Source organism: Pelobates fuscus, chromosome 7 (genome assembly GCF_036172605.1).
Source record: "Pelobates fuscus isolate aPelFus1 chromosome 7, aPelFus1.pri, whole genome shotgun sequence".
Taxonomy (NCBI): Eukaryota; Metazoa; Chordata; class Amphibia; order Anura; family Pelobatidae; genus Pelobates; species Pelobates fuscus.
In genome coordinates this window covers 206,517,179-206,529,929 of record NC_086323.1, presented here as the reverse complement: position 1 = coordinate 206,529,929, position 12,751 = coordinate 206,517,179, and the positions used below count along the sequence as shown (strand labels likewise).

At 41.1% G+C, this 12,751-nt stretch overlaps 1 protein-coding gene across 2 annotated transcripts in view; it reads left to right on the top strand.

Annotated features, from left to right (window-relative positions):
* Positions 1–12,537, top strand: part of LOC134568479 (gastrula zinc finger protein XlCGF17.1-like) — a 51,668-nt gene extending 39,131 nt beyond the window's left edge. For both annotated transcript variants that reach the window (XM_063427095.1, XM_063427096.1), the window contains one exon: positions 11,000–12,537. In XM_063427095.1, the coding sequence (XP_063283165.1) occupies positions 11,062–12,231 (1,170 nt within the window). In that variant the 5' untranslated portion in view covers positions 11,000–11,061 and the 3' untranslated portion in view covers positions 12,232–12,537. The remainder of the gene's footprint in view (positions 1–10,999) is intronic.
* Positions 12,538–12,751: the final 214 nt, after the last annotated feature.

The window sequence follows — 12,751 nt, the reverse complement described above, 5'->3', positions numbered from 1 at the left end:
CAGCGCTCCGTGGAAGCAGACCGAAGAGCATGCTTGGGAGCATAGAAAAGAAGAATTGTGGCCAGGAGAAGACAAGAAGAGAGAAAGGTAAGTGTAAAAAACAGGTTTGTGTGTGTGTGTGGCTGAGATTGTAGTCTGTATGTGTGGGTAGGCAGGACATTCCCCTGAAAACGGGACTGGAATTATACAGTAATTTATAAGGACTTAAATTTCTTTCTATCAACAAAAAACACCAGGGCTATTAATGCAAACAATTGTCACTCAGAGCAAAGTTTGGTCATTTTTTACATGTCCTACTCATGTCTTCAAGCGACATGATTTTGTTTGAACAATCTTTCCCCGCCGTACTGTTGAATATTGATATCGGACTTTGCAGGGGGTTGTCATTATTTATTATAATAAAGATCATTATGGGCTCTTCAGGATTCTATTAAAGGGACACTATAGTCACCTGAACAACTTCAGCTTAATGAGGTTGTTCAGGTGAGTGCTACAGCTACCCGGAGCCTTTCTTGTGAGCACTGTATTTTCTGAGAAAATGCAGTGTTTACATTGGAAGCTTGGAACACCTCTTGTTGCAGTCAATCAGACGGCCACCAGAGGGACTTCCGAGTTCAGAGGCCCTAAAAAGGCCTCACGTCTGACGTATTCACGCATGGGTGAATACTTCAGACGGGCTATCAGCACGCAAAGCACTGTGAACGCGCTTTGTGTGCTGAGGCTGTCAGCTCTGCTGTGGGAGTGGCTAGAGCTGACAGCTGAAGCCCGAACCCACAAGGACTCTTTCTGGCCACAATAGTGGTTGAAGGGGGGGGGGGGACACCTACTCTCCTTCCCGGCCCCCACCCCTGGGTGGTGGGTGGGGGCCCTAAAATTAAAAATAAGGGGGGGGACCTACTGTCCCCCCCGGCCCCCACCCCTGAGCGGCGGATGGGGGCCCTAAAATTAAAAATAAGGGGGGGGACCTACTGCCCCCCCCGGCCCCCACCCCTGTGCGGCGGGTGGGGGCCCTAAAATTATCAATAAGGGGGGGACCTACTGTCCCCCCCGGCCCCCACCCCTGAGCGGCGGGTGGGGGCCCTACAATTATCAATAAGGGGGGGACCTACTGTCCCACCCCGGCCCCCACCCCTGTGCGGCGGGTGGGGGCCCTAAAACTAGCCATAATAACCGACGCAATTTTAAAAAAAAAAAAACGAGCGCAAAAAAACCCAATCCATATTCACCCATGGAGGGCTCCGCGCAGACTGAGCTTTGCAGGGCGGGGGAAGGCTTATAAAGCCTTGCCACGCCCTGCAATTAGGCTAAGAACACTCTGATTGGCTGGTTTAAGCCAATCAGAGTGCTCTCTGTCATTTTACACAGCGTGGGAAAATTCAAAAGAACTTTCCCACGCTGTGTAAAATGACACAGAGCACTGTGATTGGATGGATTTCAAGCCATCCAATCACAGTGCTCTGTGTCATTTTACAAGCGTGGGAAAATTCCAAAGAACTTCCGAAGAGCACTGTGATTGGATGGATATCAAGCCATCCAATCACAGTGCTCTGTGTCACTTTACAAGCGTGGGAAAATTCCAAAAAACTTAGGAATCAAATACAAATTCCAACACAGAATATATCGATCTGGGGTGGTTACAAATAAAAATGAAAATAAGATAATATACTTATCTTAAAAAGACAGCTTCCCTTAAATTACTTTCCAGGTTGTAATCCTTTGGCAACCAATATGTATACACAGAAAATGGGATACAGCTGTCAATATCTAGATGTACATAGTGTAACACAATAAAATATATAATTATGCGCTATAATATAGTGCACTCAAAAGCATTTAGTAGATTAAGAGCTACAAAGGTGATGAAGGTGGGGGCCTCCAAGCCCTTCCTGAATCCGTGCACTCCAAGGCAAAATCAGGAGTCCAGGTGGCAGGTATGCTGTATGTTGTTAAGGTGGCTTTATTAATATATTGACAAATAAAATAAAGTTTAAAATAATGTAAAATAAGCTGTTTCATCCCTAGTATATGGGACTTCCTCATGGACCAAATATATCGGCAGTAATAACAAATAATCAAAACAAGTAAAAAGTAACAGCCTAACCCTCCCACCTGTCAGTCCCTCTAAATAGAGCTAATCTTCCAGTTCATTGGTCCAGCGGGCGTCTTCCTCCTTCCAGTATTCAATTAGTCCTTGCAACAGACCCCCTGTCAATTGATGCTCTTAGTGCTCACCAGACGCCAGACCAGACGTCATAAGAGAGAATCTCCAAGAGAGAATAGCAGGATCAGCTGTAGAGCTCTTACGAGAGCTAGTGATTAGAGGGAGTATAATGATTATGGCATTTCCTGTAGTGATTATAGCAGTTCCCTACAACATAAGACGAGGCTGCGAGTTGAGGGTTAGAAGGTCTGGCAGTTTAATGGTACAAGCTTGATTTTTTTTATAAAACACCCCCTGGATCTGATGGAGCACCGAATTATAAGATGCACAAACCAATAAAAACAATGTACAGTGTCTGACACTCCTACATACAGCACACAATCTCTCCCCTCTGCTTGGGAGATAATTGAGCAAGATACTGTAATTAACTCAATTATCCCCAAGCAGAAAAAACTAATTTTTCAAAAGTACAGGAACACCCCAAAACATTACATATCTCCAAATGCCCAAAATATATCCCCTGAGAGCCCTGATCTGGGTGAGCAACATATCCAAAAATCACCCTGATCAGAGCACGGGTTCAGGAAATTCCTGGAAGTTTCTTTTGACAGACCGCACGCATGATTTCATGCCCAGAACAGTTCCAGAGAATTAGGCTGTGCGGCCGGTCTATTTCCAATGATAAAAAATCAGTTAGAATAGTCAGACGGGACTGTTTGTGCACAAAGTCAATGTTGAAGTGCCGTTGGAATTGTTGAATGCTGTTCGATTTGAGTTCCATGAACTTGTTGACAAAACACCGCTGTACTTGTTCGACTAAATAAAATGCCCACTGCCACATGTTCGAATGTTGCATGGCGGCCACTTGGAGTACTTTGACACTTCGGCTGTATCCGAAGTGCCACTTCGAAAGTGTAAATCCGTTCCAATAGCAGTAAAAGAGGCAGAAGCAGTGCCTTAGAGCCAAATAAGTCACAGGGGCCATAATCACACAGTAAAAGGCTGGCCATTAATCCTCTCCAAAAAACAGTGGCGAAGTTGCTTTCGGCATAGTCATGTTGCATGTGTAATTACTTGTTCGGGTTTCCGACGAACAGATGATGCTGTTTTGCCGAAGATCAATGTGTGTTTCTGCATTCCACTGACGACTTACGCTTCCGTCACCCTTTGGAAATGGCTGTGCCTTCCACTGTGGAACGCATTAAGATGATACTCGAAACAACCATATTTCGACCTGCAAAACAAAAATCACCCACACGTTCGGGGACGCCCACACCTTCCCATCTACTAAAAAGAGAACTTAAATTAATATTTTATAATGATCAAGAATCAATACACAATTCCCTACATATCTCTCAGGAGATGCTTTCCCTCTGTTGTGTGGACGTGCAGATATTAATGCAATCATGTCCACAAAACAAGGGAGAAATAACCAGAATTTTCCCCAGATACCAATATTTAACAATAGACAAATTGATATAATGCGTGTGCAGTTCATCATTCGTAAATACATCTTTTTTTTTTAATCAATTTGTAGACTGTAAGGACATCCAAAAGAAGCGAAGTTCAGCAGTACAATCCCAATTTCCCCATAACCGGACGATACACAGTGCTGGGAGACAACTGATTTTTATTCTGCCACAGCTGGCTTTTATGCAACTCCCCATGCAAGGGGTTTCTTTAATGAGATTCTAGGTTTTTTTTCACTGGTGGACCTTGTTGGGGACAGGGGACAAAGTTACATAGCTGAAAAGAGACTTGCGTCCATCAAGTTCAGCCTTTGTCACATTTGTTTTTTGCTGTTGATCCAAAAGAAGGAAAAAAAAAAACAGTTTCAAGCACTTCCAATTTTGCAACAAGCTAGGAAAAAAAAATCCTTCTTGACCCCAGAATGGCAGTCAGATTTATCCTTGGATCAAGCAGTTGTTACCATACATTGAAAGATTATATCCTTGAATATTCTATTTTTGCAAGTATGCATCAAGTAGCTTTTTGAACATCTGTATGGACTCTGATAAAACCACTTCTTCAGGCAGAGAATTCCACATACTTATTGTTCTTTCAGTGAAAAAAAACCTTTCCTTTGCCTTAGACAAAATCTTCTTTCTTCCAGTCTAAACGCATGGCCTTGTGTCCTATGTAAAGTCCGGTTTGTGAATAGATTTCCACACAATGGTTTGTATTGGCCCCGAATATATTTGTATAATGTTATCATATCCCCTCTCAGGCAACGTTTTTCTAAACTAAATAGGTTTAAATGTGTTAACTTTTCTTCATAGCTGATATGTTCCATTCCTTTTATTAATTTTGTAGCCCGCTGTTATGGAAGCTTTGCAGACTATTACGGAATTACCGCTGTTTGTTTCACCGTATACCCTGTTTCGGTATTTAGACTGTGTAAACCCATTCCACGAACCATCGGGACTATGCATTCATACATAAGAAACACGGACCACCCGGCTCTTGGCGTGTGCCGCCACTTAACCTTTGTCACCCCTGAAATAACCGAAAGACCAACCACCCTAAGAGCGGAGTGTGCCTCTAATTGACCACCGGGAAGCTGCGGTTAACCGCAGCCTAATTGACTGTCTCAGGGCGGCCTCGTTCATGTGACAATTAACCGAACTGGAACTCACGAAAGACTCCCAAACGAGGGCCACCCGCATCCTGGCGTGTCACCCCATTTAGAACGTTGGGTCTGCGGTTAACGAACTGACTTCGTAATGAAGAAACTGGCTATACTGTTTGTGAGATCTGAGCGCTATTCGCCTATCTGTTGTGCTCAGATCTGGGCTATCTAACGAATGGTTGAAGGGAAGATGTGGCTGTAACGGACACCTTCCGTTAATGGACGCTTCCTAGCTTCCACCGAGGACCACAAGCACCGCACTGGACACCACAACCACCATAGCTTGACTGGAATCTCGCCGTCTTCCTTCCACCCTGGATCAATGTAACGGACATCTTCCGTTGACGGATGCTCCTAGCGCTTCCTGAGGACTCCCAGCACTGCAGACGACACCACAACCACCGCAGACTCCACAACCGCCGTAGCTTAACTGGAGCCGCGACGTCTTCCATCCACCCTGGAATCTACCTCTGTTCTCCAGGACCGTGTGGGGAAGACCTCTCCTCCAGGAGAGCGTATTAGGAACAAGAACTAAGTGAGTAAAGCTCAAGGGAGTATGCAAAGCATAGCAATCCCCAGTGTGATATAGCAGTTCCCTCCAATAACGAGACAAGGCTATGTATTGAGGGTCAAGAAGATCTCTGAAGTTTAATGACAGGGACTCTGCTTTTATGCAGTGCTTCCCTGCAAGGGAGACGCCCACAGGCAATTAGGCATTAACCAATCAGATATCGGTTACATCCCACAAATTCCCTCCCCTCTGCTTGGGAGATAATTGAGTTTCTTACTGTATCTACTCAATTATCTTCAAGCTAAAACTTATACATTTTTATAACTCCAAAACTATACATTCAATCTTCATAAAAACCACGGCGGCGTTCGAATCGTCGAACTTTTGTCGAAGTGGAACTGGGGTTGCGTTTTAGCAGCGTTCAATAGTATTATGGAGGTCTATTTTACACCAAAATGACACTTAGCCTCCAGCCGCAGTGTCGAAGGGTAGGGGAAGGTACAGGTCACAGCGTTCGACTGGATTAAAATGGCCACCGCCACGTGTTCGACTGTCTAATGGCGGCCACTTCGACTGCTTCGACGTCTTCTGCACTTCGACTGCACCCTTTAAGGACCAAACCTCTGGAATAAAAGAGAGTCATGACATGTCACACATGTCATGTGTCCTTAAGGGGTTAAAAGTACAAACCCTTTCTTTGTACAACACAGTTAAAGGGCCAGAAGCAGTATACCAAGATCCATTAGGCCCAAATGCAGTTCTTAAAGGGCAATACATTCCAGGGCCATAGTCGCAGGGCAGGAGGCTAGCTATGAGTCCTCTCCAATGCCCAGTGGCAAATGGCAGTTTGTCACAGTGGCTATTAAAATATTAAAGTTATATATTTTTATACTGTTACCTGTTAAAATAAAACATGGGATTTTGGGCGCTTGGAGATAATTAAATTGTCATAACCGGTGGATTCATTATCTCCAAGCTGGGCGGTAACAATTTCAAATGATACATTGTAATGCTATTGGTCAACTGGTTGTATTGTCCCTGTATCCCATCAGGTCCAAAGGGGGCTGTCCCTGGACCTGGGGTCTTTCGTAAATTGCCATGCCTGTGTGCCATTAAACTCAGTTCGTTTTGACCCTCAAATCGCAGCTTCGGGTGTCCTAGCTGTACCATAGCTAGTGGGATTGCTTTATATTCACAGGATTCTTGTGGTATGCTGATCGGAACGGCTCTTCTCTCTCTACGCACTTGGGAACCAGGACATCTAAGCGTTCCAGCCTTCAGCTAGCTTGGAGGTAACCGTAGCACCCGCCTCTGCACTTTTTCTTGTGCCATAATATCCTTCTTTAGAACAGGTGCCCAAAATTGCACAGCATATTCAATATGTGGTCTTACCAGTGATTTATAAAGAGGCAAAATTATATTCTCGTCCCGAGAATGAATGCCCTTTTTCATGCATGACAATACCTTACTGGCCTTGGGCACTGCTGATTGACATTGCACATTGTTGCATAGTTTGTTGTCTATAACAATTCCCAAGTCCTTTTCGTGTGTTGTTATCCCTAATTCGCTTCTATTAAGGGTGTACGTTGCCTTGTGTATTTTTTACGCTGAAGTGCATAACTTTGCATTTTTCAACATTAAATTTCGTTTGCCATTTGAGTGCCCAGTCCCCCAGTTTATCCAAACCCCTCTGCAGCAAAGTAATATCTTGCTCACATTGTATTATTTTGTAGAGTTTTGTGTCATCTGCCAAAAACTGAAACATGACTTTCAATCCTTTCTTCAAGATAATTTATAAACATGTTAAATAGAAGGGGTCCCAGAAAAGACCCCTAACATTTCCCAGACTCCTACTCTGTACTTGGTAGATAATTTATTATGAATAACATTTTAAAATATGTGAGAAAATAAGATTTTTTTTTTTTTTTTAATTAGTATTTCCGTCTGACATTTTAGCTGTGAATGTCATAATACTGTTAGGTTTTACTGCAAGTAAATGCACATATTTGTAATCCGAGATGTCTCACGAGTACAACCGTACCCCCATTAACAGGTTTTATGGTATTTTGGAAAGTTACAGGGTCAAATATAGAACGTTCCATTTTCGAATTGAAATTTGCCAGATTAGTAATGTTACCTTTGAGACGATGTGGTAGCCCAGGAATGAGAATTACCCCCATAATGGCATACCATTTGAAAAAGTAGAGAACCCAAGGTATTGAAAGTGGGGGGTAAGTTTTGTCTTTTTTAGTAGCCACTTAGTCACAAACACTGGCCAAAGTTAGCGTTCATATTTGTTTTTGTGTGAAAAAAGCAAAAAACAAATATTTGGCCAGTGTTTGTGACTAAGTGGCTACTAAGAAAGACTGGATATACCCCTCTTGCAATACCTCGGGTTGTCTACTTTTGCAAATGGTATGCCATCATGGGGGTAATTCTCATTCCTGGGGTACTATATGGTCAACAGAACCAATCTGGCAAATTTAAATGTCAAAAAAATGAAATGCAAGCCTTATATGTGACCCTCTAACTTTCCAAAACACCGTAAAACCTGTACATGGGGGGTACTGTTATTCTCGGGAGACTTCACTAAACACAAATATTAGTGTTTTAAAACAGTAAAACATATTGCAACAATAATATAGTCCATAAAAGTGCCGTTTGTTTGTAAAAAATTAAAAAAAAATCACTTTTACTTAAAATATCATCGTTGTAATACAATTTAACAGTTTGAAACACTAATATTTGAGTTCAGCGAAGTCTCCCGAGTAGAACAGTACCCCCTATGTACAGGTTTTATGGTGTCTTGGAGAGTTACAGGGTCAAATATAGTGCTTGCGAATTAAATTCTCTGCACTTTCTCCCTGTGTTGTCAGGCATGTCAATCAAATTTTAATTAATCAAATCACATCATTATGTTAAAAGATTATTTAAATATACACGTAGAATTTTAATATATCTGCATTTATAGGTATTTAATTTCTACGGGTATACTAATGTAATCTTTTATGTAATTATATATATATATATTTGCGGTTATTTGTATTTTATATATAGAATGTCATTCTAAGTGTATTTTGTTACCAATATATATATACTAATAACAAAATACAGTTAGAATGAAATTACATATGTATATATAATTTATTTTAATTTAAAAAAAAGTTTTATTTATTTTATTTATTATTGTAATTATACATATATATATATATATATATATATATATATATATATATATGCGCATATATCTATTATATATATAATATATATACATTATATATGTAACGTCATTCTAAGTGTATTTTAATACTAATATATGTACTTATATTAATATTAAAATACACGTTGTATGACGTTACATATATAATATGTATATATTATATATATATATATATATATATATATATATATATATATATATATATATATATATATATATACTTTTAATTTATTTTAAATATTTTTTTTTTTTTACACTACCCACCAGCAGGGGGACTGTCTGACATTTCAGACAGTCCCCCTGCTGGCAGATCCACAGCCAGCTATAGGGGGCCATGTGATCGCTCTTTGAGAGCGATCACATGGCCCCCGGGGGTCTCATTTGCCATGGGAGGGCTTCCTGGGCTGTCAGGCAGCCCTCCAGAAGAGGATTGCGGCAGAGGTAAGTCCACTGGACCTCCAGGGTCCCAAAGCCGTTACGGCATTCTATGCCGCCGCAACGGCTTTAAAGTCCTTTTAATGCGGACAGCATAGAACGGCGTTAAGGGGTTAATTACATTATCTCCCAAGTACAGAAAATATACAATATTTTAAACAATCATAACATACATTATTATTAGTCAGAACTCATCGAAGCAGGGATCTGAGCGCCCCCTCTGTTGAAATACTGCTCAGATCCGTTCGGTAGAATAGGAACTTCATTTGAGTGAAGTTTATACTGGTCAACCACGAGGTGAATCCCCAAAATAGTTCCAGATGGTCTTATGCTTTTACCAGTCTCCTTTCGTTAGTGTTCACCATTGAAATAACAAATGGAACTGTTCGTGTAACAGGGGGATCGTGTGCCCTGTATTCGATAGTTTATTTCATTCGACTGCCACTCTGTATGCGTAAACATATAAACATAGAATGTGACGACAGATAAGAACCATTCGGCCAATCTAGTCTGCCCAATATGTCAAAATACTTTAAATTAGTCCCTGGCCTTATCTTAAGTCTAGGATAGCGTTATGCCTATCCCACGCATGCTTAAACTCTCTCTCACTGTGTTAACCTCTACCACTTCAACTGGAAGGCTATTCCATGCATACACTACCCTCTCTGTAAAGTAATACTTCCTGAAATTATTTTTAAACCTTTGTCCCTCTAATTTAATACTGTCCTCTTGTTGTGGTAGTTTTCCTTCTTTTAAATATAGTCTCCTCCTTTACTGTGTTGATTCCCTTTATGTATTTAAATGTTTCTATTATACCCCCCCTGTCTTGTCTTCCCTCCAAGCTATACATGTTAAGATCCTTTAACCTTTCCTGGGGGCAAAGAGGAAAGAACATACGAAGGGATGGAAGTTCAGCAGTGTTCGCGCCGTCGAGTGTCCGATTATAGTTCCATGCACTCTGACCAAACACCGCTGTCTGTTTGTGAACAAAGATGGCCGCCGCCACGTGTTCGTCATACGCACGACGGCCACCCATCCGACCACTTAGAACCTTGCGGTTTTCTAAGTGTGAACACTGTCAATTGGATGCACATGACTCCCCTGGGTCGTCTCACTGTTCGGTAGTTGGTTCGACTGGCAAACAATATGCCTTTAGTCTGTTTGGGAACCCCAAATTGTCAAACCAACTCAGTCTTGCCTATAAATAGGTGGCTATTTTTTGCCACGTAGGCAGACAGTGTAATAGAGCAGCAGGAAATGCTAGCAGAATCCTTGGTTGTATAGGGAGAGGTATTAGCAGTATAATGAGGTAAGTGCTCATGCTATTGTACAGAACACTGGTGAGACCGTATCTCCAGAAGGATATTGATACTTTAGCGAGAGTTCAGAGAAGGGCTTCTAAACTGGTTCATGGATCACAGGATAAAACTTACCAGGAAAGGTTAAAGGATCTTAACATGTATAGCTTGGAGGAAAGATGAGATGGGGGGGGGGGGGGGGAGGGGAATCAACACAGTAAAGGAGGAGACTATATTTAAAAGAAGAAAAACTTCCACAACAACAGGACATGGTCTTAACTTAGAGGGGCAAAGGTTTAAAAATAATATCTGGAAGTATTACTTTACTGAGAGGGTAGTGGATGCATGGGATAGCCTTCCAGCTGAAGCAGTAGAGGTTAACACAGTGAACGAGTTTAAGTATGCGTGGGATAGGCATAAGGCTATCCTAGCTATAAGATAAGGCCAGAGCCTAATGCGTATTAGGGCAGACTAGATGGACTGAATGGTTCTTATCTGCCGTCCCATGCTATGTTTCTATGTGATCTTTGAAAAGAGTGTGTGTGCGCACAGGAGATTTCACAACCATATTTGCAGGCTTAAACGTAAAAAAATAACTTCTTCTAAAAGCCATGAGCCATTCCTGAAGTATAAATGTTTTGCATTTCTGATGTTTCATGAAAATAAAGTCAGTTTTTCGAAGTATGGTAAACAATAAATCCTTTATAGACAGATTTTCTTTAACTCCCAGTACATTTTCTTTCAGGTATTTGCATCAGCAGAAGTTTTTCTTAAGGACAGGATAACAGAAATACACTAAGCAAGAATATGAAGAAATATCTTAATAACAAGACCAAGGATTTCAACTCTTCACACTCAAGGAATCTCTCAGAATCAAATATGTCTACAAAGGAATTAGTATACATAACCCCAAAACCTTTCTCATATACTGCATGTGAAAAATATTTAATCAGTAAATCAGCTCTTGTTAGACAAAAGAAAATTCACACAGAAACAAAACCTTTCTCATGTACTGAATGTGGGAAGGGTTTTGTCAGTACAACGGACCTTGTCAGACATCACAGAACTCATACAGGAGAGAAACCTTTCTCATGTTCTGAATGTGGGAAATGTTACAGCCGGCAGTCCCAACTTGCAATACATCAGAGAACTCACACAGGAGAGAAACCTTTCTCATGTTTTGAATGTGGGAAGTGTTTTGTCAGTAAATCAGACCTTGTAAAACATACGAGAACTCACACAGGAGAGAAACCTTTCTCATGTTCTGAATGTGGGAAGTGTTTTGTCAATAAATCAAACCTTGTAATACATCAGAGAAGTCACACAGGAGAGAAGCCTTTTGCGTGTTTTGAATGTGGGAAATGTTTCAGCCAGCAGTCGCATCTTGTTAGACATCAGAGAAGTCACACAGGAGAGAAACCTTTTTCATGTTCTGAATGTGGGAAATTTTTCAGCCGGCAGTCACAACTTGAAATACATCAGAGAACTCACACAGGAGAGAAACCTTTCTCATGTTCTGAATGTGAGATGCGTTTTTTTGGTAAATCACACCTTGTAAAACATCAGAGAACGCATACAGGAGAGAAACCTTTCTCATGTTTTGAATGTGGGAAGTGTTTTGTCAATAAATCGGACCTTGTAAAACATCAGAGAACTCACACAGGAGAGAAACCTTTCTCGTGTTCTGAATGTGGGAAGTGTTTTGTCAACAAATTAAACCTTGTAAAACATCAGAGAACTCACACAGGAGAGAAACCTTTCTCTTGTTCTGAATGTGAGAAATGTTTCAGCCAGCAGTCACATCTTGTTAGACATAAGAGATGTCACACAGGAGAGAAACCTTTCTCATGTTCTGAATGTGGGAAATGTTTCAGCTGGCAGTCTCGACTTGCAATACATCAGAAAACTCACACAGGACATAAATTGTGTGATGTTTTGATTTATCAAAATGTTATTGTCAACTCTAATAATATATGAGGCATTAATTTACTGTGAATGTGAGCTATTCTAAAATCATAATTCAAAGTTGCTTACCTTCTAGCACCTCATATTATAGCAAAGCCTGTCTCATGCTAACACTATAAATAATAACTGTAACAGTATCAGTTAATGTACAAATTATGCATTGGTATTGTGATAACTTGGAAGCATCCCCTATTGACTGGATGAAAACATGCAAATTGACATATTGCTGACATGTAATTTAGTGCGACTCGATCTATGCACTTTAATGTGTTTCAAATAATTACTTGTAATATATATTTGATGTATTATTAGAATTGCTTGTTCCCCATTTTTATGTATGTAGCGAAAGCCACTTCGCCACTGTGGTTTGGAGGGGGCTGCTTGCCCGCCTCTTACCCTGTGACTACGGTCCCTGGGCGATTTGGCCCTTTATGCACGGTATTTGGGCATACTGTGGGTTATTGGGCTGCCCCAGGATTATGGGCCCTCTCATCAGCCCATACGAAACTTAAACCCCATGGCGTTTGAACTG